Source organism: Ovis aries, chromosome 3 (genome assembly GCF_016772045.2).
Source record: "Ovis aries strain OAR_USU_Benz2616 breed Rambouillet chromosome 3, ARS-UI_Ramb_v3.0, whole genome shotgun sequence".
NCBI lineage: Eukaryota > Metazoa > Chordata > Mammalia > Artiodactyla > Bovidae > Ovis > Ovis aries.
Window position 1 is genome coordinate 37,080,664 of NC_056056.1, and position 27,798 is coordinate 37,108,461.

General features: G+C 48.7%; 1 protein-coding gene across 2 annotated transcripts; it reads left to right on the forward strand.

Annotated features, from left to right (window-relative positions):
- Positions 1–717: 717 nt before the first annotated feature.
- Positions 718–27,522, forward strand: LBH (LBH regulator of WNT signaling pathway). Of its 2 annotated transcripts, none has more exons than XM_060413843.1 (3): positions 718–906; positions 4,199–4,301; positions 24,909–27,522. In XM_060413843.1, exons 2-3 carry the CDS (start codon positions 4,224–4,226, stop codon positions 25,095–25,097), a joined length of 267 nt encoding a protein of 88 aa, XP_060269826.1. In that variant the 5' UTR covers positions 718–906; positions 4,199–4,223; the 3' UTR covers positions 25,098–27,522. The 2 variants fall into 2 exon arrangements, with proteins under 2 accessions (XP_060269826.1, XP_004005846.1); XM_004005797.4 differs by lacking the exon at positions 718–906 and adding an exon at positions 1,471–1,685.
- The last annotated feature ends 276 nt before the right edge of the window (positions 27,523–27,798 follow it).

The window sequence follows — 27,798 nt, forward strand, 5'->3', positions numbered from 1 at the left end:
CACATTTTCACAGGAAGTCCTTTGTTTTTATTCAGATTATATATATGAATGACTAAAAAGAGCAAAATTGGTTTTCATGTAGTTATTCTTGTACATTCTTATAGATTATTTTTATTTGGGTTGGTTTGAGAGAGTTGATCAAATTATGAGGGCCCCCTCATGACACTGCCACTGTCAAAACCTCACCGTTAATCCTATCCTCCTTTACCCGAGATAAACCTGATGTTTCTACTTTTAAGTACAAACATATGGACCCAATACATTCACTATCTTGCAAAGAGCTGAGTTCAACATACACTTCATTTTACCTAGTTTGGGATACCTTCCTTCCCCACCTCCCCCTACCGCCCCACAGACATCCTCTGTACACTTGTCAGGGTTATGAAGCTATTTCACAGGAGTCTTTGAGGCAGAGGTGTGAAGCAACGCACTCCAGCCACAGAGGGGCAGACTCCACCCCTGCTATGGGGGCTGCTCTGCAGCCTGAGAGCCCTAGAGCCTCCCGGCGGCGGCACCGCAATTCCTGGGCAGGGTGGGAGGGTTCGGCTGAAGCTCTTTTGTTTCTTCTCCTTGGAGCAGATCTGCGAGCCCAGGCTGGTGGGTGGTGTGTTCTTGTGCGGCGCGTTCCGCAGCACCCCCGGTCCCCCGCCCGCCGGCCGAGTGTGTATGTGTCCAATGGAAAAAAACCCTACGACGACACCACATCTTTTCTCACCCAGATCAAACCCTCCACGGCTCCCAGCGCTGCAGACCAGCCCCTTGCAAGCTAACGTGACCCGCCGCGGTCGCCCCAGCTCCGCGCACCCTCCCACCTTCCCACCGCCTCTTTTGGAGTTGTGCTCTCATTTCCACGCAGCTTCCCGGGGGACAAAAGAGACGCGCCTCGCCTCGGGCGCAGCGATCCAGGTGCTGCGGGAGAGGATGCCAGGGAAAGGCCTAATCTGGGGGAGCGGGGGTGAACCCCAGGTGTGGGCTGGGGACGGCGCGTGGGTGCAAAAGAGGGCGCTGGTTGAGGGATGGCGCCCTCCCCCAGGGCAGGGCGGCCGCGGAGCGGTAGTGTCCAGAGCGGGCCCCGGCGCCCTCCTCACGCCACAGTCCTCAGCCCAGAAGACCCTGGGGTGTGTGCAGCGAGAGGGGCGCGGACGCCTGCGGGATTGTTAAGCGGGTAGCGGCGTTGACATTGAACTCAGGTCCTAGTGCGTGCGTGCGGGTGTGCGCGTGCCCATGTCCACGCGCGTGTTTGCGTGTGTGAGTGGTGGGGTGGGGGCCGGGCTAGAAAGCTGCAGCAAACCACGGCCCTTGCGGAGCGGAGCCGAGCGCGCCCCCCAGCCGCCGCCAGCCGGAGCTGCGAGCGCTGAAGCCATTCATGATTTTGGTGACGTTATTCCAGGAGTGGGAGAGGGAGGGCGTGGCCTCCTGGAGCCGAGCCCCGCCCCCGCCCCTATAAATACCGCTTCCCGGGCTCTTTGTGGGGCCGCGAGCTCGTCTGCGCTGCCGACATCGCTGGTAGTGGGGCTGTCTCCCGGAGGCGGACCAGCGAACGCCCAGTGCCGGCGCCCGGCAGCCTGGCGCCCCTCTCTGCGCCCCTGACATCCTTACCCAGGACGCAGTGACTGTGTTTAAATCACAAGGGCGTGGGTCAGGCTACCCTAGGACTTCATGTCTGTTTATTTCCCCATTCACTGGTGAGTATCTTCTGCACTCTCTGCGGGCATCCGTCTCGCGGCCGTGGCTGCTGGGCCCCGGGGCGTCTGCTCGTACCGGCTGGGTTGGGAGGGCAGCGGGCGGCATGCGGGCACCGGGCACTAACCAGCCGCCCAAGCCCGTGCAGGAGTCAACGTCAAGGTTGCCTAGGTGGGGGTGGTGGTGCTGCTGCTGAGAGCATCCAGACAAAGGAAGTGAACTCGCAGCCTTCACTTAAGTGACGGCTGGGAGGGTGTGTGTACGGTCGCGGTGGGGTGGAAGAAGAACCAGAGGCCAGGGCTGAACCCGACTAATAAAACCCCCTCTCTGCGGAGGGCTGCGCCCGGCCTGGCGCAGGGGGCTCCAGCTCTTCCCGGCCCCTCCCCTTCTCCTTTTTGTTTGCATGCAAGTCTTGGCGTCGAGGCCCGCGGCCGCCAGGCTGAGCTGGTGCAGCGGCCGTGTTTGCAGAGCTCCGAGGGGTGGGGAAAACGCCCTCTCCACGCAGAACTCGACTGAAGCCACAAGCAGCCGCACAATCACTTGCTACATCTCTCGATCCCTTTCCTCTCCACAGCTCCTTAACCCGACGCGCCTTTCTGGGGGCCGAGGCTGGGGAGGAGCCGCCCTCCCCGCTCCCCCGGGCTCGCCTGGATGAGCCCGGGCCGGGCAGCGGAAGGCGCAGGTTTGCACCAAACCTGAGATCGGGGCTGGGAGGGATGCGTCCTAGGCGCCCGGCGGGTTGAAGAGCTAGCCCCTGGCCGCTGGGACTTGCGTGCCGGCTGCTGCTTCCTTCCTGCGCTGAGAAGAGGAAGAGCGGTCAGGGGGCGAGCGCTGGCGGCCCCGAGCGCTCTCTCAGGTGCGGGCGCAGAGAGCCCGGCCCCGCAGGCTCCAGCTCCGCGCAGTCCTGCTCAGCTCAGAAACCGGAAAGTTCACGCTTCTTGCTTCAACTTTTCGGCCCGGCGCCGAGAGAGGAGTGAACGCTGGGACATCAGGCTGAGAGCCCGGCGAGAGTCGGGTGGGCACTAGCCTTACCCGAACCTAGGAGGAAACTGACTTTGGAGTCCTAGTCCCTGACCTCAGACTTGCCCGGAAGCCTAGCATCCTCTCTTAGTCTCCCCTCCCTCAACCCAGCCTGCTTGTTTAGAAAAGAGACTGCATTCTCAAAAGAGAGTGAAAATCCCCTCACCCCTGAGGCTTGCTGTGCCCTCCTGCGGAGGACCCCTTCCGTCCTACATCCAGGTACCATATGGGTGAGACTCGAAAGGCCGTTGGAGGCTGTGTTCCCCTGACCACTCAAAACTCACCGAGTTGTGTGTCAAGGCCCATCAGGGTTATTGTCCCCTGAGAGATGAAGGTTGGGCCTCACTTTACAGTTGATTAGCATTTCATGGTTGTAGTGCCCCACCCCCACCCTGTGGAGCCCTGTGAGCATAACTGTGAAACTGTGAGCTCTGCATTAGTGTCATGGTAACTAACAGGGCACCTGTGGCTCAGAGAGGGTGTATGACTTGTTCAGAATCACACCGCACTTGAGTGGCTTACCTTGGACCAGAATCTATTGCTTTTGTTTCCAAATCCAGTGCCATTTCTACGCTATGTAGAAACTGTAAAGTGAAAACGAGTTTGGTACCCCTGTTTCCTTAGCTGTGGTCTTTCTAAAGCCTACCCTACTTTTTATTTTTAACCATGTATAAAGGCATGATGGTGAAAATGTTGAGTGTTGTGTAGCGAGTACGTTGGCATTACACATTCGGGACCCTGTACGTGCCCATGGCTTGTGTGAGGATAATGGAACGCTTGTATCCTGCTTACAGAGTACAAAGCACTTTCACATGTCAGCCATTGGTGGGCCAACTTGGCCCCTCTGGAAATTTCCTTTGCAATCAGAGTCCGGGCATCCTTAAGGCTTTTAATCCAGGGGATGTTTTTCAAGCTGTGAGCTTTCAGCTGCTGTGGCAAGGGCTAGAGAAAGGGCTTGGATGGCAGATGTGAAGCTTGGGGAAAGCTGACCCCTTGGGGCTTTATGTGGGACATTTTGCAAAAAGGAACACTAGAGAGACATAGAAATTTAGGAAGGCAGCAGTACTGGACTTGGTTTCCCTGAGGTTGGCCTATTATCATTATGTAATAGCAATATTCGTTTTCAATAGAGATGGGTTGAATTGGTTTTAATGTAGACAGACGGCCTCCGCTACTTACTGTTTTGGGGTTTTTTCTAGTTCTGTCACTTAAAAGAAAATTCAGAGTCATTTTGTGCCAGTGGGGACTAGTACAGGAGAGGAGGAAAGAGGAGGTTTGCCAGAGTGGTTTTCAGACAATGGGCTTTTTTGAAAGCCCTGATGCTCTGGGCTTGTAAGGCGCTTCCTCAGGGTATGAGCTTGTTTTTCTGTGAGATCTGTTTTGAACACCTCTCATCCTCCTTCCAGACAGTTTCCTGATTTAACAGCAGAAGGCACGAGAGGAGGAATGTGAAAGTGTGTATGTTTGTTGACTTTTGTTCTGGGTTTCTTGGCAGCCCTGACTATCTGAGATCAGCCGAGATGACTGAAGTGATGATGAACACCCCATCCATGGAAGAAATTGGCCTCAACCCCCGAAAAGATGGCCTTTCCTACCAGGTGAGTTCAGTACAGCTTCCCTTCTGGCTTCTTAGAGCCTAGTGGCTTTTGCTGGGGCTGGTGGTAGACTTGGTTCTGTATCCCACTGCTGTTTGTAAGATCTATGTGCCCTTGAGAAAGTTCCCGAATGCCAATAAGCCTCAATTTCTTCATCTGTAAAATGGGACAACAGTCGTTCTTACCTCATAGAATTGTGAAGATTCAACATGATGAAATAACATGGGTAAGGCAGTCACAGTACCTGGGACACAGTAAGTGTTCAGAAAGCGTGAGCCAGTTCTTAATTAGTCATCCTGGCTGCTGCGAACTCTTCCCTTTATGGTGGCAAAGGGGGAGGTGATTTGTGCAGTCAGTTCAGACCAGAACTTCCCTCCCCAGGGAAGCCTTGGGCAGTAGTAACATTGCTGTGAGGGGCATCTTATGAAGAAGGATGGTCTGGTGGAGGAATTGCTGTGTCAAATGCTGCTCTCTTCCTCTGGCTGATGGTTGATCAACTGATTCCAACACGGTTAGTGTTCAAACTACTTAGAGTTGAAGAGACCTTTCCCCAAAGGGTAGCTCTCTCAAGGATGTGATTGCCAGCATCCAGCACAGAGATTATCCTGTGTGGTGGATCCAGAATATATAAGGACCGAAAGGGTGGTCTGAGTAATGCCTTCAGATTCTCAGGCCCGTGCTCTTTCTGGCCTACCATATGCTTTCCACTGCGCCTGGCCCACTGCAGAGACCTTCAGATACCTTCAGGGCAGTGAACTGTTTTCAGATTTCTGAGGAGAGTGCCTAGGTCATTACATATGGGGAAGGAAAGAGTCTGTTTTTAAGGGAAGATCTTGGAAACTGTGGCATGCCTGAATGGGGAAAATGAATGGGGTGCAGTGGGCTCATTCAGCAGATACTAGCTGAACGCTGCTATGGGCCACGCACTTTACAAACAGTGCTTGCTCAGTCTTGACTATAACTCTGAGGTGGGAATTATTGTTCTGTTTCACAGATGAGGAAACAGGCTCAGACTGAGTGGATGACTTGGGTCTCGAATTCCAAAGCCTTACTCTTCTGGTGCGTCATACGTCTGTGCCTTAGGGTTGGTTCTTGGCTCGAACTGAGACTTTGCTCTGGCTAGTCACTCCTTAGAACCATTCTAGGTTTGTTTTTTGTGAAGAAAGAGAAAACAGAAAGCTGGGTGGGTGTGATGGAGGGAGGGTGATCAAAGAGAGCCGAGATGAAAGCTGAGGCTGGCTTAGGTAATTTGGCAGGTGACAGCAGGGGGCTCCTCAGACACACTTGGGAGGTTCAAGAAGGCCCCCTTTGTTGTGTGTCGATATGGGCAAGCCTCTTCTGTTGGCTGGAAAGAAGTCTTCAGGTAGCTTGAGGGGGTTCGGGGTTGGGGGGTGGAAATACCCTTTCCTGGTTGGTTTTCTATCTTCCACCCTCAGAGGGTCTGTAAGAGACAACTGCAGGCCCCGCAGCCTGTGGGAGGGCAGAAGTTTCCTGACCCACTGGCTGGGGTGTTTTTGGATACCAGTTTCCAAGTCGCTGAATCAGACTGAATCTCTCTGTGGTTACAGGTGAGGGTTTTTTTTGTTTGTTTCGTTCTGGGTTTCAGATTTCCATCACAGAACCTTTCCAGACACAGTCGTCGGTATGTCTTATGTGTGCTTTCTATATTCTCCTTTTGAATACATCCCAGGATAAAGGGCCAGGTCCTAGAGGGCAGTTTTCTTGACCTTCAGGTTACTCTGTTGAATCTGAGGGAGAGTAGGTAATGACAGAGGAAGGTGCTGTGGTGCTGGCTGAGGACAGCTCAGCTGGGGCTGCTGCGGGCTGGAGGAAAAAAAAATTGCTTCTGGGCTCCTGAGATAACGCAATGCTGCCTAAGCAAAGAGCCCTCAGAGCTTCGCTTGTGGTGCTAGACTAAGGGCCCAGTTTTTACAGCCTTTCAGGGCATCTGTTCCTGCTACCTTGAAGCAGACTACTGCCCAGTTCCAAAATATCTTACCTTGAACTCCAGTGCAGTCCATCACAAGATTTCAGAAAGGTCTTCCTGGGGAAGAGAGAGGGGAGTGGTGGTTCTCTTCAACCAATCAGCATTTAGTGGACACTTGCTGTATGTAACATGCTATGCTGGGCATTGTGAGGAGGGTCCAAGGCTTATGGGGGAGACCAACATGCACATAACTGGAATACAGGCCATCTGGTGGAGCAGTTGGAAAGCTATGGTCAGTCTGGGGATGTGTGGCAGTGGGAAGGCTTGGGAGGAGAAAGTCAGACTGGGGCCTTGAAAGAAAATTAAGACTTTGAGAGGACACTTCCATCTCTAATTTTGTAGGCAAACCTTTGGCTTGCCCCTGTTTGGGCCAGGCTTAGGGCTCTGCAGCTAGTTGGTCTGACAATTGTCACCTAACCAGTATTCTCTGGGTCCACTCAAAGCCACTGCCATCCAATTAAACACATTCCCACCAAAACTCTGGGGACTGGCCGAGGTCTGTCCATTGTACATGCTCAGGCTGGGCTTGGATTTGGGGGCAGCAGAGCTTTGAGCTCTGTTCTTGGCATTCTTCCCGAGGGTAATAATAGTACATGGCTTTTACTGCGACCTGCTTTTCCCAGGAACTAAAAGTGGGATGGAGACATCAATCTCGACTTAGCAGTTGAAACAGAATCTCAGACTTGTGGTTTGACCTTGAAATAAGGTCGTAAAATAAATAGGCGCACTGGAATTTGTCAGTTGTTCCCCCCACCTTCCAGACCTCCCCAGAACGAAGCTTTGCTGATTTCTCTGCCCCAGATGTGGCATCTTTCTTCTCCAGTGCCTGTGGCATTTGAGCTTAAATGATGCTGCCGTGGTCCTGCCTAACCTTCTCCCTGCCCAGGTCTCCAAGGCCAGAGGATGCCTTATTCCCTCTTTGTGCCTATCACCCATCACCCTTCCAGTAGGCCTCCCCAAACTGAGGTGCCTGCTGGCTTGGGGCCTTGACAAAGCAGGTGCTAAGTGAATGGTGGTAGTTTCAGTAAAATTGAGTCTCTTGATTCTAAAGCTGCTCACCTGCACTTTTGCTTTAGAATTTTTAAAGGGCCTCCTCAGCCTCAAATCTCTCTCTGCTCAGTCATATCTGACACTTTGTGACCCCATGGACTGTAGCCCACCAGGCTCTTCTGGGCATGTGGATTCTCCAGGCAAAAATACTGAAGTGGGTTTGTTGTTTCTTCCTCCAGGGGACCCTCCCCATCCAGGGTTCAAACCTGCATCCCCTACACAGGCTCAGACAGATGTCTTTTTATACCCTAAGAGATCTGGGGAAGCCCTATCTCTTGTGCTTGGGGAGTTAGTGCTGTTTTATGAGCATGTATAAAAATTGACAGAGCCAGTACCCTGTTTTATCTTAACATTTACTTAGAGAGTCAATTCAATATGTGCAGTCCATATCTGCTTTCTCACTTGGCATGAATTATCTCACCCTCCCAGGTAGGTGAATGAACAGTTAATAGAAAGTAGAGTACATTTTGGGCAGGGCTGAAAGTGGTGGCCAGCACACAGGGGGCTGAGTGGGAGGGTCTTCAGAAGGAGGATGGGGTTCTGTCCCTGCTGGGCTGCAGCTCCCTCCCCACCTTGCATCTGTCAGCTTTTTGCTCTCTGGCTCGATGGATAGATGGATAGGGATGTTTGCCTAATGTCTTCCTACTTTCTCTAATTCAGGGAAGCAGGTCAGTGGCTGCCTTGCAGGCTCCCTGCAACCCCACTGATTGTGACATTTTGGAATGCCTCTCTGACCGGATCTTCTTCTGTGCTGTGCCTGAGTTGGTCTGGGCCCTGAATAGGGCAGGGTCCTGGGCGTTCACCTCTGGTCATGGATGTTGCTGCAACCCAAAGGTTGTGCATTTCAGCCTGGCCACCCAGCTTCCCCAGCACAGCTTGCTGAGGCTTCTGCAGTTTTTAATCCCCTTTGCTGAGTTCTAGACAGAGATATGGCTCTTCGGTCTTCATTTAAATCTACCCCCTCTCAAGCAACTGGACCAAGATCTGATAACTTTTACCCTTCCTAGGCTCTTGAAATTCCCCTCTGATCATCACCCCGTCCTTCCCTGGCCGCCCGTGTTCCTCCTGCTGTTCTTGGCTTCATGCTCCTACCGTTTGACGTCCACCCACCAGGCAGAGGAGCAGCGGACTCCCCTCCTTCTCAGGGAAGCCAGGGAGGATGCGCCGTGAACGGGAGCACTGATTCTGTATGCACCACAGTGCCTCGTGTGCTGGGCTTTCCCTTTGATCCTCAGCGCTGAGAGCTTTCCTGCATCTTCCTCTGCATTTCCCGAGACGGGAGGGAGGGATGTCCTGGCTTTTGTAGGACAGGGAGGGGGGACAGTGGTGGGTGACCTTTTCCTGCCACAGTCCTGTCATTTGCTTCTTGCAGTCTGAGCCTCTCTTTCAGCTCTGCATTAGGACAGGTCTGAAGCACCGGGCTGGCTGAGACCTGGCCCCTCCTGGGTCAGGCTTTCTCTGTCTCTTCCACCTCCAAGGCCAGCATTTTGCCAACTCCCTTTCCTCCCCCTCCTCACTCTTCATCAGAAGCAGCAACTTCTGTCTCAAAGAGCAGGCTCAGCTGAACCTCTACAATCAGACAGCGGCTCAGAAATGCTTGCTTGTCACTCACCTGTCTACTGGGCCTTTCTTGATGGGACCCCCGCGCCTGGCTCTCCTGTTCCCTCCTGTGTAAGTGCAGGTGTGGAAATCCGTGACAGGCTGGGGTTCCTGCATGTGTCTCTGCTCTCTTTCCCTCAAGCCCCTGCTCACAAAGCCGCTCCAGGCGTGTCATCAGCCCCCTTTGTCTCCTCCTCCTGGCGCGACTGTCTCATTGGTTACCCCCCGCTGCAGTACCCTCCACGTGGTTCTCAGGAGTTTGGGAGCCCTGGCTGAGCAGGCACACAGAAGTCCCCTGGTCACCAGGAAATCATCTTTCACATCAGACTTAAAAAGCCTCAGTTGTCCCTGGAGGGACATAAAGCTAAAATTCCAAAGCACTTGGCAAAAGACATCCAGCCATGAACATATTCCTGGAATCCCAGCATGTTTTCTCTCTCCTATCCCTACCCTGTCCACTCCACTCCCTGCTTGGCACAATTCATAAGAATATGAGGCAGAACAAGGCAGCTAGAGCCACAAGGTTCAGAAGCAGAGGGAGTCTGTTTCTTTGAGCAGCACTGGGGCTACGTCTGCACGTGCTGCCTCTTTCTGAGCCAGCACCCAGGTCACGTCAGTGTTCAGGTTATGTCTACTTTGTGTGGGGGATCCAGCACCTTCCTTCCATGCCCAGGGCCTTGACGCCTTGACACACAGACACACGCACGCACGCGCACACACACACGGCATTCACTGTTTTGGAATGCCCCTGGGTGAGAGCCTGCAGAGGGCTGGACTTATTCCCACGGGGGCTCCCCCCACAACGCACACACCGTGGTCACAGCAGTGAGTCTGTAGCACTGCCAGGGAGAGAACAAGCTTGCTTCACTTCCCCAGCCAACGTGACGCACACTGGAGCCATACAACCCGGCCTTCTCTCAAAGGGCCTGTGTTGGGCCTGAGGCCTCTCAAGCGGTGGTGTGTGCATCGCTCTCCAGGCCCGGGGTCTGTGTCTTAGATGGCTCTTTGTTCCCACAGAGCCGGGCGCAGAGTCTGGCCAATCGTTGTTTACTGGATGCTGTGTGATTGATTGGCCCCTTCTTCTCTCCCTTTCCTGAGCTGAGAATTCTCTCTCCACTTGGCCACCCCATGGCGTGGGTTCTCATAGGATCAGCATTTTTCTCTATGCTGACCTAGTCTCCCAGGTGGGATAGAGAGGAGGATTGTACCATGAGGAAAAGGGATGAGTTTGGGTGGCAAATCTTGTGACTAGAGCCAAGAGCTATTCCTGGGTGTCTAGTGAATGTCCTGAAATGATCTCTCAGGCCCAAGTCCTGAAATAATCCTCTCAGGATGAAGACAGGCCCTCATTCACACAGGGATCAGAGCTTCCTGTGCTTCACTCCTTTGCAGTCTCATAGCCATGGGGTCCCCTCAGCCATCGCTCATCTCGCCACTTGCCTTCCCTTGTCCCTGAGCCCAGCTCAGGAGGATCTTTATCAGTCAGTCAAAATCTGGTCTCTACTCCTCACTCCTTGACTGAAGGAGAGCCCTTTGTTGCACAGATCTGTCATAGAAAAAGAATTAAAATTTCCCAAAAGTTGCAAATTGACTTGACTTTTTTGACCTCAAGGGAAGTTTGGGAGCTCCCTCAGCCCCCTCTCTGCTAGAATTAACTGCCTTGCACTGTGAGAAGCTCCTTTTACATAAACTGTATAGAAGAAACACTCAAACATTTAGCTGAAGTGACACTGACTGTCTATAACCCAGCCAGGGATTGTATTGGAGCCAATAGGAAGGAAGGTTCCAGATCTCTCACCATCAGGAGAATTGCCCTGAGCAAGGAGAGCAGTCACAAACCTCAGTCCAGTGTGTGTGTTGGGGAGTGTCTCTAGGTCTGACTTTCTCCTAACTTGAACCTGAAGGTGGTTCCCAGGCAGAATTAATTAGTGTGCCTTGAATTCATCTTCTGTGTAGAGCTTGAGACATCTCTGGATTTGAGAGGAATCCTTGATTTTCCCAAATTGCTAAACATTTTCTCCAGACACAGCCCTATGTGTCAGCTCTAATTTTTCAGCAGGCGAGTGTGTGTGGGTAGCACCAGGCTTAGCCGCTGATTCCCGGGGACTGAGCCTGAGATGCCTACACGACTGCACGCGCACGCACATTCACATTCGCCTCCGCTTACATGAACTCTCACACACGTGAGCACACTTACACACTCACTTATGACCAAAATGGCAGATGGCAGGATGTTAATAGCAGTTATTTTAGATCAGAATTCTGTAACTGTAGGAAAACTTCCTTTTCCTTCCCCCCTTTTTGAGTAATTTCACATTTTCACTGGGAATATGTTTTATTATTCTTATGCTTACTTTTCAAATTTTTAAAGTAACACATACCCCCTGTGGAATTTTTATTTTCTTCTTTAAAGTTTTCTTTTCCAAGTCACCATAATCTGACCGTGCATAAATTGCAACTGTTTACATTTTAGCATCTTTTCCAAGGCACTTGTATTTTTATGTGCTCAAGATACTGAATTGTGTTCTGCTTTTTCACTTAATGGTATGTAAGTCATCAGCATCACATTATCATAACTTATCATAAAAATGCCTCAAAGCCAGCATTTTAATAACTGTGATATTTTATCATAAAGTTACAATATGATTTTTTTTACCATTCTCTAATTGTTTAGTTTTTTAGATTGTATACATTTCTATTTTATAAATAGTATGATAATTTATATATAATTTTAGATATAAATCTATATTTGGAGTTTATATTATTTCTTAGAATAGGGTCTTAGAAGTAGAATTTCTGAGTCAAAAGGTGTAACAGTGTTTGTGTGTGTGTCATAATTTATAAAGGTGATACTAATTCCTTCTAGAAATTTAGAGAAATATAGAGAAGTACAAAGGAAATTTTAAATGCCCACATTCCTATCACTGAAACATTTTGATCTGTTTACTTCTAGTTTTATATTTATTTTTGTTAAAAAATAAAATTGAGGAAATACTGTGTGTGCTAGAGTGAATCTAGTGAGTCTTTTTGCATTTCATATGATATTGTGACTATGTTCCTGTCATTTGGTTCTCTTTGTAAACTGGCGCTTCATTGTGTTATGTACCACTTACTTCTGAATGTTTAGGTTGTGGCATATTTTATTCTTACAGAGAACACTGCTTTGAACATCATTTTACACAAAGCTCTGCACAAGTCTGATTCGTTTCCAGAAATTCCTGGAAATAGAATTACTGAATCAATGAGATTCAACATCATTAAGTTTCTTGATTATATATTACCTAAAAAACAGAAAACAAAAGAGTTTATCATAATATCCCAGCTCCCAGCATTGAAAGCTATAGCACATAGAATCTCTGGGGGTATAAAATCTATACAGGTAGGATGATGGAGGGGCTTTGTGGAGAGAGTCAGAAAGGTGTTTGATTATTTTAAAGTGTTTGAGAGATGCTGTACATCTTCCTTGGAGAAGGCAATGGCACCCCACTCCAGTACTCTTGCCTGGCAAATCCCATGGACTGAGGAGCCTGGTAGGCTGCAGCCCATGGGGTCGCTAGGATTCGGACACACGATTGAGCGACTTCACTTTCACTTTTCACTGTCATGCACTGGAGAAGGAAATGGCAACCCACCCTAGTGTTCTTGCCTGGAGACTCCCAGGGATGGGGGAGCCTGGTGGGCTGCCGTCTCTGGGGTCGCACAGAGTCGGACACGACTGCAGTGACTTAGCAGCAGCGGCAGCAGTACATCTTCCTCTAGTTTATTAATTGCTTATTCTGAGCAGAGATGATAGCAGTTAATGATGTTTGGATACCATTTAGCCAGCATTCTAAAATAGCCAGCGACATTCTTGTCCTATAGTAGATATGTTGACACACTTTATGGATTATGAATGTATGTGAGTTGGCGATTCCCCTATTTATCTCCTTTGTTAAGGATGTTGGAGCACTGTGCGACCTTGAGGAAGATGGGGGAAGTTGCCTTGGCCTGGAGACCAACGAAGGTTGAACAGATCCACGTTAGTCCCCTGAACCCTCTGGGTTTTCCTGGGGTTTCAGGTCTGGCTCATGGAATGGTCATGGTTTAGAAATATTGCTTCCCCTACTCTGCTCAACATTGTGTGGCAGCCTGGATGGGAGAGGAGTTTGGGGGAGAATGAATACATGTATATGTGTGGCTGAGTCCATTTGCTGTCTACCTGAAACTGTCACAACATTGTTAAGCAGCTATGTTTCAATATAAAAGTAAAAAAAAAAAAAGAAATATAGCTTCTCTGGAATCAAGGATACACTGGGCTCTTAGAAGTCGATCTGAACATCATAGAAGTCTTGGGCCAGCGTTCAAGGGCCTTCCATCCAACAGCACTGCAAGACTCCTGGTTCTCTGCAACAGGTAAATAGCCTAGCATTCCAGTAGGGCCCCCGTATGCCTGGTGGTTTGCAAAGTTAATGTGTTATACAGACAAACTTTGAAAGTGTATTTTATGGTTACCATCTATGATAAGTAATACTAGTTTTCTTTTTTTTTTTAATATGTTTAGACAAGCAAGTAAAGAAAAAATATAATTGAGCCACAGTGCGTGTGTGGACAAGAAAGAGTAACAGAGGTGGTGCCTGGCTTCTGTGGCGGGTGTCACTGTTGTCACCATGAGGAACTGCTTTCTTCCAGAGTGGAAGATACACTCTTAGATGCAAGCATTCTTAAAGATCAGTTAATACTAAATTATGATTTCTGTGTGTGTGTGTGTGTGTGTGTGTGTGTGTGTGTGTGTGTGTTTCATTTGGCCCCTTGGATACAGCAGTTAAAGCCATATCAGAAATATTTTTGGCTGTTTTCCTTGGCACCCTAATATTGGAGGTTTTAATGCCAAATTACTTATTAATAAATGTTCTGTGTATACACCACGTCTTGTTTCAGCAAAGTGTTAAAACCAGAGGACAGCTGGCCCTGGGGTTCACAGGAACTTTCCAAGGGATGTGACAGCAGAGAGCATTTGGGGAAAAATCAGTTTCCACATCTTTGGCTTCCCTCTGTTGCTTTCTAAAACTGTGTTTCCTGAAGGCAGATCTCACCAGTTCTCTTTTCCTACCCTTCTGGTCAAGATTGCCCTCCATCCTCTTTGTAAGAGGACCTGCTTCTCACCAACCTGAATCTTTTAAGGTGCTTCCCCAGCATGTAGAAACTTTCACGGCATCAACAAATGGACCATTTGAAAATGTTACTGTCTTAAAAGCTTCATAAGTCCCACTTGTCTATAGGAAACCAATGAAAAATTGCCTGTCTTTAATAATTATTTGTGGTATGTTTATTGATCACTTATATACTATTAGCTGCAATAAGACAATCCAGAATTTTGTTTTTTTAAAACCTTAAGGTCACAGGACATAAAAACATTAAAAGTCACTTTATACGCAATAAAGACATACTATTCCTGAGAAGTATGAAAAAGCTAATGACTAAAAACTTTCAAACAGGAAAATATATTAAGATAAACTTCTATGGAGCAGTAGAATGGACATACATTTTCAAGTAGAGAAAGGAATATGATTTGACTGAAGAGCTTGTTCATGAGGTTTTTTTTAAATAGGTGATGATTGCTATCAAATTGTTATGGTGTTTATAAGCCACTGAGTACACATTTAAAAGAGTAGCATAAAAGTTTTATTTTAAAATGGTGGTGTTTATAATATAGCAAAAGTTTTAGGTGTCAGTTTTAAAAGGTGTGAAAGGAGACAATTTTTCAAAATTCTTTCAAAGTATATACCATATTTGGAGATTGTGGATATAGATATTCTCCTTGGGATCAAAACTGTGGTATTGTAGCATCTCTGATGGGGTGGGGGAGACTGGACCACCTTTGAGACTTGGACCAGTCTCTGTCATTGTGGGGATGCACTCAAATGCCAGTAGCATGACATTGGGTCACCTATGTGTTCTTTGGACACTGTTAGTGATATGGAGCTCAGAACCTCTCAGCACAGTAGGGTTTTAGACTATTAATCTGGACAACTGGTTTCTAAGCTTGGCTTTGCTCCTGTCTACGTCGTCTCAGGTGACTCCCAGCATCTCTTTGGGCCTTGCCTTCCCCCATGTGTCATGGAGAGAGTTGATTCTATCATTTTTTGTTAAAATGTTATATAATGAGGTGAAATCCTCCATCCTAATCTTAGTTGGCCCCTGGAGTTAAAGAAAATCTTCTCTCTCTCAGACTTCATGTCAGCCTTTCAATTATTTGAAGGTACCTTTTACGTTCCCCTCAAGTCTTTTCCAGTTTTAAAACTTATTATCCTTCAACCTTGACTTATACAGTCATCTTTATGAAGGTATTCTTTTCTCTAGGCCATTGGCTTTCAAACTTTTTAATCCTAGTCTCTTTTACATTCCTAAAAATTATTTAGGACCCCCAGAGATACATTTGTTTATGTAGGTTATATCTTTTGACACTAAGAGAGTGTTTAAAATTTTTATTATTTATTAGCTCCTTTAAAATAACAATTAAAACCATTAATTAATATAACTAATGATTTTAATAAAAGTAAATATATTTTCTAAAACAAAGAAAAGTGTTCACTTTTTTTTGCAAATCTGTTTGATATCTGTCTTAACAGAAAACAGCTAGAGACTTCACTTTATTATGATTTGATATGTGTTGATTGAAGTCAATGAAAGAAATCTGGCCTATGCAGATATGTACTTAGAATATTTTGGCAAAACTGAATAAGTGGTAGTTTCTTGAAGGTTAGTGGTAATGTGGAATCTGAAACCTTATCAGTGAACTTTCTGTACTTTTATATAAAATTCATTAGCCTATCTTGCACTTTGAAAGACTCTTTTACCCATGCTTGGTTTCACAACCTGATGTACTGATCATTTGGAAAATATAGGTTCACCAAGTTATGCAGATCTTCCAAATGTTAATACATTTTGTTACATAATATTAAAAACAAAATCACATTAGTTAGTATCTCCACTGGTCTCATCAGAAATTCTTCAAGTGATAGGAAACTGTCAAGCTTATGATGGCTGATACAAGTTTTCCAAAATTCGAATTTTTGCTTGAGACCTCAGTTTTTACCATTGGTAACAAACATCATCAGACATTTTTTTTGAAATACCAGTCTTATGTCTGCCAAATATCCAAGTCTGAATAACCATGGTTTGTTGGTCAATAATTCTTTCAACTGAAATGGTGTTCCATGGAAAAAAGTAGCTAGTTCAGCTTGCAACTCAATCCCATACGTGTTTTTCTGTGAGACAACTGTTGTGCTCTGACATGCACCAGAAATATTGTATTCCAGTTTTGCAATGGCACCCGACTCTGGTGCTCTTGCCTGGAGGATGCCACGGACGGAGGAGCCTGGTAGGCTGCAGTCCATGGGGTCACGAAGAGTCAGACACGACTGAATGACTTCACTTTCACTTTTCACTTTCATGCATTGGAGAAGGAAATGGCAACCCACTCCAGTGTTCTTGCCTGGAGAATCCCAGGGACCGGGGAGCCTGGTGGGCGGCCGTCTATGGGGTCGCACAGAGTCGGCGACACTGAAGTGACTTAGCAGCAGCAGCAGCAACTTTGCATAGTGTATTAAAAAACATGTACTTAAAGAATCAGTGTTTAATAAAAGTTAACCTTTACTGCTTCATCAAGGACATGGAGAATTTTGTTTTCATTGTGAGTGGGGGGTGGTGAAGAATACATTGACTACGAGTTTGCTGCTACTGCCATCAATAATTCTTGCATCGTATTAGTATTAGTCACTCAGTTGTGTCCAACTCTTTGCAACTCCATGGACTTATAGCCTGCCAGGCTCCTCTGTCCAAGGAATTCTACAGGCTTAGAATACTGGAGTGAATAACCATTTCCTTCTCCAAGGGATCTTCCTGACCCAGGGATCGAACCCGGGTCTCCACATTGCAGGCAGATTATTTAACATTGGAGCCACCCGTACCAGGAATTTCACCCACTATTGTTTTTCATACCATTAGTGCAAGTATCAACATGAGCAAAAAAGCAAATAACATCTTAGTATTATGAAGAAAGTATTTTAACTGCATGGACACTCTCCCTAAAAGGACCTGAGAACTGAGCTTTGAGAACCACTGCTCTCAGCTGAACAGACATCAGAGGGCCGCAGCAGGGCAACTCAGTGCAGATGGTGTAGATGAGCTCCAAGAGAGGAGCAGACCTCTAGGAACATAGCCCTGTTTCTTTCAATGTTTTTACATCAACACTGTAGTTATGATCAACTAAAATCTCCAGATCTCTTTTATTGGACCTACTATCAAGCTTCCTGTTTGGGAGGGGGCAGAAAACTCTCAAAGACATACATTAGCTGATGACCTCACTTTGGGAAAAGGTGAGTGGGAGGTGATGGATGTCATCCAAGTGGACACTTTTCACAGATGGTGGAAAGACATGGATAGCCGTGGATTGGGGAATCCTCAGTCTAAGACGGGCAGTTGAAGCCAGAAAGCCGCCTTGAGTCCAGAGAAAAACCTAAGGGGATGCTAAGTCCGGAGAGGGCACAGGGAAGGTGACATTAGACAGGTCAGGCAAACCCGAGCCAGATCATGAGAATAAGGAGAGAGTGTGAGTCCTGAAGCAGGCCAGCCTCATAATGTGCTGCAAAGGTGGTGATGACTGAAGGCCAAGCAGAGGCCCTGGAGCGGGGCTGTAAGCAAGTCCTTGGAGACCTGAAAGTTGTTTCCATCCAGTGATGAGTTTGGAAGCCATGTAGTAGCAGAGCCCCAGACAAGAATGGGAAGGCTATGGGACCAGGCCAAATATTCAAGATTTTTGTCTCTAAAACAAAGAGTGAGGAAATGGTTGGAGACAGCAGCCCTGTCAGTCTGGGCTTTCTGAGAAAGGGAGTGTGTGGCTGTGGGACACTTGGGTAGAACAAATGGGAGAGAGAGAGAAGCCATTCCCCAAACCCTGAGATGACTGAGAAGCTTGTCTTCTTTTCAAAGGGCAATAATGATATACACAATAGGATGTGGGTATGTGAAATTATCCTATGCCAGATAGCTGCAGTGTTTTCTTACCACCCTGGAGAACTTTGAGAGACATTCTTTAATATTCCAAAAGCCCCATCAGCTCACTGGACCCAGAATTATCAGCAGCAATTAGTGCTAATTAGTTGGAATTTGGAACTCTTGACTTGCAGGATGGGTGTGTGTTGGAGAGATGTTTATGAAAGATGGTGTTTATCCAGAGGATTTCCTTTTCTTTGAAGTTTCAAGCCTAGAGGCTTAAGCATCTTTAATTCAAAGGAAGGAGATCCAATAGTTGTTATGAAGCCCCAAATCTCTACTCAAGTCTCCTTTAGGATTAGAGACACCAGGGAAGGGTAGGAGAGGGTGAGGTGGATATTCCATAACTCTGTCCAGGGGAGATTCGAGTGAGGTGAGTCTCAAGGATGGAGAATGAGGTCACTAGCATCCCAGTGGAGATGGGAGATTGTTCTTCCTTGGCGGCTGCATCCATCAGTGGCCACTGTGCCCCTAAGCTCTAATTCTTTCTGTTCTTAACCGGCCACATTTCACTTTGAAAAGTCAGTAAACTGCAAGTGGTGATAAAGCAAGTTGTACTTTTTTTTTTTTTTTTTTAATTAGCTGCCTCTCATTCACTTAGCGTTTGGCAGAGCAGGATGCTGGTAGAGATCTGCCCATTGTTATAAACCAGCCCCTCCTAGGGAGGAATAAACACACAAGGCCAATCCATTGTTGTTCTTCAGGAAAAATAAGAAACCTGGGCAGCAGGACCTGGGAGCAGGCTGGGGGAGGGAGAGAAGGATGCACAAACGGGAGACTTCCAGCTGCAGGAGCTTCCAGTGAAAGGCCAGGATCTGGACCAGGCAGTGGCTTTCATTCCAGCTGGCCTGACTCATGCCCCGGGAGAAGAGAGGCACTGGGGAGGAAGTGATGAAGTCACAACCATTTCTCCAAAGAACCTGGCCTAGAATTTGTGAGCACAAGCCCAGGAGTGCTGCTGATTTCCTTCTGTCCCAAGCCACAGCCACAGACTTTCCAGCCCCTCAATCTAAATGTTCCCTGGGGACCCCAGCTTTACCTAGTAAGAACCATCATTAGGAATTTTAAATTTACAGAACATGTTCGCACATACCTGTATTTAGTTCTCTCCAAAGCCCTGTAGGATGGGAATGAGCATTAATCCCAATTTATAAATGAGGAAAGGAGGGGGGTGGGCCTCCACATCTTTAAGCCTATTGGGTACCACGCTGGCAGTCAATCTGAAGCATCACGTAATCCTTCCAACAATACAGTAAGAGTGGGAACTCCTTCCTCATTTTACTTGGGAGGCAGCTGAGGCTCAGGGAAATTAAAATGACTTGACCCCAGTCATAGAGATAATAAGATCCAGGGACTAGGGAAAAGCCAGATCTTTCAGACTCCTGGTCTACCTGCGAGAGTGGAAATTTTCCATCGCAGGTTTGAGGTTGATTTTTTTTTTTTCCCCATTCAGGGAGGGAAGAGGCTCACTGTGTGGTTTTGGATGCTCAGGGCCTTGGAGAGCCACCTGGTTATTCATTTCAGATTCTATCCCACCTCCCCTCCTCCCCTTCCCACCCCAACATGCCTCTTCCTTCTATTCCTCTCTAGCAAAGAGGAACCGGATGGCCAAACTCCCTGGATCTCAGCTTGCAGAACTGGTAATTACCCCTTTGTGTCTAGTTAACCACCTTTCATCTCCTCTACTTGCTGGTGTCCACTTTCCCTTATTAGCATCTTTCAACTCTTTGCCAAGCCCTCCGCCCTGTTTGTGGCCAGCTCGGGTTGTGGTTGTTTGTCGGGGTGATGGCTGAGGGATGAGTGTACATGGTGGGGTGGCAGAGGGGAGGGGGAGCTGCTCCAACCAGAATCACTCACATTTTCCATCCTAGGTGCCAGGCATCTCTCTCCTCTCCCACCCCAGAGGCAGCCAGGTTTAGGTCACCTGGCTTAGAGGCAGACAGTTGATAGCTAGGCCTCCAAATTTCAGGCCTTTGGAACTTGGATATTACCTTTCAGTTCCCTTGCGTGGGTGAAATGGGAGCTGTCTGACCGGCAACTTTTATACTCTCAACAAAAGCCTGCTGACTAATTCCTCATCTCCAGGAGCTCACCTTCAACCCCAGATTTCCCTGCTCCGAGGCAGCCCATGTCGGCCCATCAGCCAAACATCCTGAGCTTTCCCAGACAGTCCTACTTCTGCTGTCCTCATATTTAACCATTTACTTGTGTAGCAACTTATATTTACTTGACTTTACATGTTTCATATGTTTATATTAATAAAAATGAAAGGAAAAATTTTAAACTTAGCCTCAATTCAAGTGCTTAAGAGCCACACGTGGCTGGTGCCATTGGACAGTGCTAGTAGAAGACATTTCCATTATTGTGGGAAACATATTCCAAATACTGTTCTATTGGACAGCTCCGATATACACAGGCAGAAATTCCAGCATCCAAACTACAGCTCGCAGATCGTTTGTTCCCTGAAGGTCCTAAAGCTCCTCTGACCTTTCGAGTGAACTCATTGGAGTTCCCAAAATGTCAGAGCCTGTTGGGATTGGAGGCGACCCGGCAAAGGATGCCTTTGAAGAAATGTCCCTTATGAAATTCACCATTATCAAGTTTGGAATACCTGCTGTTCCTCCACAGTGAGACAGGTGGGGCCTGGGGTTTCTTGGTGCATGTGATCACCAAGACTTCGTGTGCAAAGAAGGGAACTTGGTGTCTCTTAGTTTCATCCAAGCCATTGGCCTTGGCAGCCAAGGGGACAGCTGGTGGTAGAGTGCAGTCTTGGTGGACAGAGCAAGGGGCAGGGTTGAGAGAATTCCAGCTGTGAGGGATGCGTCTTGACCTGTCCTGCCTGGAGGGTGAGGGTGGGAAGTACCTCTCAGAGCCTCCCCATAGTCCTTTCCGGACTTCTTGGAGGGCAGCCTTTGCTGCAGAGAGAAGAGAAAAGGAGTTTTCCCCCTTCCCCAGTCCAGGAAGAAGGGGCGCTTTGGGGTAAGAGGTTTAGCCAGAAGCCTTTTCTTTCTGGAACAGGGGCAATTGGTTTATCCCTTGCCAGTTCCTGCAGGCAAACAGCATGCTGGCCTGGCCTGCCGCCCCAGCCCTACCTGTCATGTGCTTGGCAAGTCTGACTTGAGTCCTTTTTTCCACTGCCTTCCCCACCCCATCAAATTGCCGTTGCAACCTCTCATTTTTCTGCTGCCTAGATGATTAAAAAGCATGACTTAGTGGAAAAATCTTGACCTCCTTGGGGTCAGCCTCTTAGGCAGCTGTCAGAGATAAGATTGTACTGGCAAAACACTCAGCTATGCTTTGCAAGGCTTTCTGTCTGGATGTAAGGAAATGAGAAGCTGTTTGGTTCTGGGTGCGTCCTGTTTGTCTTTGGAGAGAGCTACAATTTTCAGAGACATAAATTGGTATTATCTGATAATAAAATATAATCTCTGATGGGAAGGTTAGATTATTATAGTGATTTTTTTAAGTAATTAACAGGCTTTGTTATAAAAAAAAATTTTTTTTTCCCCATGGTGCCTGCTCTGAGCAATTCAGGGAGCAAAGTTCTCTGGCAACTAAGCAGTATCAGAAGTTCAATGCTCAGACTTCCCCCAGGGACTTAAAAGACTTAATTGTGTGGCTCCTGGTATGAAATTGTTTGGAATTATTTTAATTATTGTGTTAGTATTGCTACCTCTTGCTTGGAGGTTGAATACTTACCATAGTCCTGTTGAAACTGTTCCAAAGAGGACATTCCAATTTGAATTTAACATATGTCCTCAAAGCATTTTATCATCTTTGTATTTGCCCAGGATTTGTATCCATTTAGTAAGACCAGAGGCCACTTCACTTCTTAAATGGAGAAACTCAGGCCCAGGTGGTTGAGAGGTCTTGGTTAGGTAGGGTTGGACAAGTGATGTCAAGGACATAGTGAGAACCTGGGGTCTGTGGCGTGACCCTTTGTGTTATCAAATGGGCGCCTCTTTTGAAGTCCTGTGGGTCTGAGTTTGGGTCCCCGTTCAGCCACTTCCTAGCTCTGTGGCCTTGAGTGAGTCAGTTGCCCTCTGTGTGCTTCAGTTTTCTCATCTATAAATAGTGATCACACCACTGCATACTTCAGAGGATTATTGTGATCTGCGATTCTGCTCAGCAAATGTGCCTGCCGTATCTTCCATCAGCAGCAGCATCATCCTTATCTTCACATTTTCCCTACTTTTAATGAGACAACCCCTCCCAGCTCAGAACGAAGTCACGTGCTCTCCACCACATGCCCTTTCCTTGCTGTCCTCCTCTTCCTTTTGCTAGCCTTTATGTGTCCCTTCGGCTTTTCCTCAGCATGGGCGACTGTAATTAGAAGCCAGTCACCACCTCTCTCAGCCGGGGAGTCGCAGCATAGGTACAGCCCCAGGCTTGAGGTCAGAGGGTAGAGGCAGGGGTCCAGGGCTGTCCTGGGCCTGGTGTCCATACCCTCCTGATATTTCGCAGCTCTGTCCTTGAAGATGAAGAACAACTGTCCAGATTCAACAGTTCATCTTTTGGACCTGTCTGCCCAAGATAGTCATCTTGGGGCCTGAACTGCCAGATGGGCCATTAAAGCCCAGGGTCTTACCCACCATCCCTGCTCAGCTTTCCAGGAAATGGGCATGTTGGCTCAGTGGCATCCATTCATTGTTCAGAAGATGTAGGTGCTGAAAACAGCAGATCTGGTTTGAATCCTGGCTCTTCCTTGTAGCCCTCAGAGTCCCAGGGTCTCTCTGCTCCTGGTGGGGGGGGTGTGGTATGTGGTGTGGTGGCAGTAAGGCCTAAGGCAGGTGATGTCTGAAAGAGCTTTGTAAACCATAGCATACTTTCCACTTGTGGGGTTCCCCTCACTCACGCCCAAGGCTTGTGCTTGGAAGGGCATCTGGTTCCCCCTCGCAGGGAGGGGCTCCAGCTCCACATGAGAGAAGTGAGGAGGGGCCCAAGTAAGCCCCGTGACCTTCTCCCTGCTCGGCCCTGGAGTCTAGTGCGCAGCCCAGTCCAGGGGCAGACCTGCGGGCTGGCTGCCTCGGGAAGAGGACGCCTGTGGTTGGGGGGGGGGGTCATCTTTCCCCACGCCTCCCTTCACCACCACCCCCAGCCGAGCCCCTCCCTTCCTTGTTTTCCTCCTGGCTGCCATTAGGATACTTTTTATAAGCCTCGTTAAATCTTTAATGATGCCTGGTTGTGCAGCTGGCTTAAGACTTAATCCCCAGCAATAGGGCTTTATTGGATAAATGGTTAATAATCACTCGTCTGCAGGGACTGGGGAGGTTGTGTTGAGGCCCATGAAGCCCCACGTGGCCCCTTGACATGGTCAGGGGACCACACTTCATGAGGTCAGGTGCAGTAAGACTGGGCACCCTCATTACACCCCAGAAGTTGGGCAGGCCTGAGGTTCTAGGAGAGCCCTTTTAGTACCTCCAAGGAACAGAGCAAGGCACGGGGAGCCCCCAGGTTCTCTTCAAATGTGTCTCTACCCCCTCCTTGTTTCACTTTCCTTTCTTTTGCCATGAACAAGCTGTGTGACTCTAAGCAAGTCTCCTGACCCCGCTGCCTCAGTTTCTGTATCTATTATAAGGACAGGTTGGGAAGAGATGAACTTATAGGTGCTGTGTGATTCTGTAAGCCCCAGGAGCCCAGACAGCCTCTTCTCTCCAGCTCTCTGGTCTGTGCCCGAGGGCTGTGTGTGGCAGGGGACCAGCAGCCCTTGGGATTAAGCACTTAAGCTGCTGGGCAAAGAATTGGGTCATCTGTAGTCACAGGGCAGCGCGCGCAAAGGGAAGCCACAGAGCCTGGATTTTATAGCCTAGTTTAGGGTTTCCCCTGGCTCTGGGCAAGACACACAGTAGGCTTAGAAAAAGGAACCTTGTGGACAGGACTTTGGAAAGAGAAGTAGACTCTTTCAGGTATAGAATTATCAAGAAGGGTGTTGTTCAGTCGCTCAGCCTTGTCCGTCTCTTTGGAACCCCATGGACTGCAGCATGCCAGGCTTCCCTGTCCTTCACTATCTTCTGGAGTTTGCTCAAACTCAAGTCCATTGAGTCAGCGATGCCATCCAACCATCTCATCCACTGTCACTCCCTCCTCCTCCTGCCTTCAATCCTTCCCAGCATCAGGGTCTTTTCCAATGAGTCAGTTCTTTACATCACGTGGCCAAAGTATTGGAGCTTCAGCTTTAGCGTCCGTCCTTCCAATGAATATTCAGGGTTGATTTCCTTTAGGACTGACTGGTTTGATCTCCTTGCTGTCAAGGAGCCAGGGGTTGTTCACAGGTGGAAAAGGAGCCTGGGATTGTGTTCCCACGTGCCCGTGTCTGGGACCATGCATTCAACTCTGATTTGACTTCAACTTCACAGCTGTAGTGAGGTTAGAACCTGTCTTAGGGGGCAGGTGATATTGGGCATGGACTTGGGAGTCAAACAGACTTGGGTTTGAATCCCATTCTACCACTGCACATTTCTAGGCTGAATGGTTTGGGCACCCTCCTTCTCCAGGTATCTCCTGAGTGGCATTAGCAGCACCTGTGTTTCAACATGACTGTGTTGGGTACAAATGACCTACATAAAATACCTGGTATCTGGCTCACATCAAGTGTTGATAATTATCCTGGGAGGAATTTGCTGTTGTGGCACCTGCTGTATGCATTGTACTTGTAGTTAAAATGCTTGCCACAACTGGAGATGTGACTTACTGTGGAGGACATGGTCTTGAGTTCTTCTATCTGAAAACAAAACCAAAAAGGACAAACACCAGTTTGGTAGCACTGCCACGAAAGCCTTCAGCCTCAGGATTAGTCGGCCGAGGGCTGATTTCCTCTGTTGCCCTGGAGTTTGCTCCCTGCCCCCTGCCTGATGCTCCCCAGGGCATAGCATGGTCCCTGGTGTACAGTGGGGGCTCAGTCCTGCACATGAACGTGACTGGGTTCTCTGCTTTTATTTCAGATCTTCCCTGACCCGTCAGACTTTGACCGCTGCTGCAAACTGAAGGACCGTCTGCCGTCCATCGTGGTGGAGCCCACAGAGGGGGAGGTGGAGAGTGGGGAGCTCCGGTGGCCCCCCGAGGAGTTCTTGGTCCAGGAGGATGCGCAGGACAACTGTGAAGAGACAGCGAGTGAAAACAAGGAGCAGTAGAGTCCACGCCGGCTCCCTCGGGGTCACACCAGACAGCCTCTGTACCTGAACTGTGTTCTTTCCCACTACCACGGACGGAGAGCGTGTGTGAGCCCCTGCAGTTCTGCACACGTCAGATGATGGCTTCCGTTCTGCACCTGCAAATCACTGAGTTGGTTTTCTTTTCTTTTCTTTTCCTTTTTTGAGATGTTGGGCAGCGGAGCCCTCTGCGACTATGTGCCAGGCCTTTGAGAAAGGAAGCTTCTTAGAGCAGGGGTGGGGTGCGGGGAGGCGGGCGTCTTGGAGATCGTTATCTGAACTCAGGCAGGATGGGGGCAGCCCTGGGACTCCAGTGGGCTCTGGGGGAGGGCGTCTGGGGCAAGAAAAACAAACAGGAGATGAAAGAGAAAATACACATTTGAGAGAAAACATTGAGCAGAGAAGTGCAGCCAGGAAGGATGGACCCAGCAGCACACACTGGCTATCGAGACATCACCCCATAAAGTCTTCATCTCTCTCTCTAGTTTTGCCCACTGCCCGCCTTTGTTATTTCTGGTGTGTTGGTCTGTAATGGGAGGCAGGTGAAGGAGAGCCGTGGAGCCTGGCTTCCTGCAGAGCCAGCCAGAGGTAATGCCGGGAAAGAGAAAAGTCTCCTGGTTCCTTCTCCAGACCCTCCCCTCGGGCCCTGGCAGGTGCACCTGCCTGCTGTGATCTGGAGGTTTTTTAAGAGGCTGCACTTTTGAGCGTTACCCTGATTTATCCTCTTTGCCCCCGACCCTAGACCTTTTGGAAATAGCGAGGGCCTTTCCTTCCCTTGTTGGAGGGCCAAGATAGATGCTTGGACACCGAGGTCCGTCCCCCGCTGCTCTCCCCAGACTCGCTCTCCCTCTGGGTGGAGGCATAGAGTAGCGGGCCTCCCCCCAGGGCTGGCCCTTCCTCCTCCTGACCCCCACCCTCCCAGCCCCAGCGCAGCCATTTGGGTGGCTGCTAGCCCTGCGTGGGTTCGAGCCAGCCTGACCAGCCGCAGTACCCACTCCCACGTGGGATTTTGGCTTCTTTTTCCGGTGGGGGCTGAGTGGCCAGCAGGGGAGACTTTCTCTGTTTCTCACTGGGAAGTGAGCATTAAGGCAGGTCCTGAGAGCTGGCAGAGCCTGGGAGCTGTGAATGGCGGTGACAGGCAGCCCGGGGATGGAATTTGAAACTCAAGGGTGTCTTGAGATCCTGGGCTTCGTCCCTTGTGTTCCTGGATGTGGAGGGTGGGTGGCGTGGGGAGGGAGCTGCATCCCTTCCCGCTTGACCCCTGCAAGGGCTACAGTTGCAGAGAAAGCTACCCTGGACTTAGAGCTTCTTATAGTTAAGAACCGTCTGGAGCTGCAGAGATTGCAGGACGAAACCCTTCACACATCTCTATCTCAGAGCAGGACTGTGCAGCCAAGAAGCAAGCTCAAGTCCCTCCCTGGGGCTGAACACAGCCGACTGAGGCACCCACCTCGTCCCCTCAGGGCCCCAGGCCGTCCAGGCTGAGGCCCTTTGGTTGGGACACGCGTGTAGACTTGTACTTAATACCTCAAGGTTAGTGTGGCTCTGGGGAACGCTGGGGCGGGAGGACCAGCGTGGCTAACTAGTATCAGCAGGACTTGGTTCTGGGCAGCCGATGCTCATCCCCTCGCCCCTCCGCCCCCACCCCTCTGTGTTGTCTGTTCATGTTGCATACACCAATGGCAATAACTTCTTCCAGCTCCTCGGGCAAGTGGGAGAGGCCTGCAGCCGGCCCTTCGAGGGAGCTTTCTCTCTCTCTCTTTCTCTCTCTCTCTCTCTCTCTCGTTCTCCCTCTCCTCCTGTTTCAGCCTTTCCCCGTTCCTCTCCCCGCTCACAGCTGCAGTTCTCATCCCATGCCTCCCTCCGTGGATGGGGTCTTGCCTTTGAAAATCCCGTGTTTCTGTGTCCCTGTCTCATGCTCCCCTGTATCATCTGTCCCAGTCTTGCCGTGTGATGGGAACGTGCTTGTAAACTGCGTAACAAATCTGCTTCGTGTATATGTGTGTTTATGGGGGTGGTTTATTATTTTTTGCTGGTCGCTAGATCCCTTTGTATGACCACATGGAGTCTGAGCAGGCCAGGGGCTGAAAGCTTAAGTCAGGACCCTCAGCGGTGAGCCTGCTGTGGGGACCCAGCTGCTCTTGAACAAGTGGCTGAGCTCCTGTCTGGCCTCCTCTCTCTCTCTTTTTTTTTTTTTTTTTAAGTAACTTGTGTGTATTTCTAACTGATCCTATTGGGGGAAAAAAAACCAACCCTAGTATTTCAGTAAAAATGCCTGTTGTAAGATGAACCTCCTGTAACTTCTATCTGTTCTTTTTTGAGGCTCAGGGAGAAACTAGCATTTTTTTTTTTCAAACTACTTTTTGTCACTGTGACAGTTGTAAATAAAGTTTGAAAATGCTTTCCACTCTGGTCTGGTTTCTTTTTTTCTTGCTGCTCTGTTGGAACCGACAAAGCGTAGGAGCTATTCTCGCAGGAGGCTGAGTTCAGCATAGCCGCCCCGTGTGAGGGTCCCTATGTACCTCACCTGTTGGCCCTTCTGGGATGAACCCATTCGTGGTTTTTATCAGCTGGTTGAATGAAAACAGCTTTTTTCTTCTACACTAGTGGTTCTAACTCTAGATGCACGTCAGAGTCACCAGCAGAGCTCTAAAAAGTTATAAATACCTGCATCCTACCCCCC

Excerpts from the sequence above, each read along its gene's own strand:
- LBH (XM_004005797.4), top strand. The coding sequence starts at position 1,660 with ATGTCTGTTTATTTCCCCATTCACTG. Across the intron at positions 1,686-4,198 it reads GTTTATTTCCCCATTCACTG|CCCTGACTATCTGAGATCAG; the intron begins GTGAGTATCTTC and ends GTTTCTTGGCAG. Across the intron at positions 4,302-24,908 it reads AAGATGGCCTTTCCTACCAG|ATCTTCCCTGACCCGTCAGA; the intron begins GTGAGTTCAGTA and ends CTTTTATTTCAG.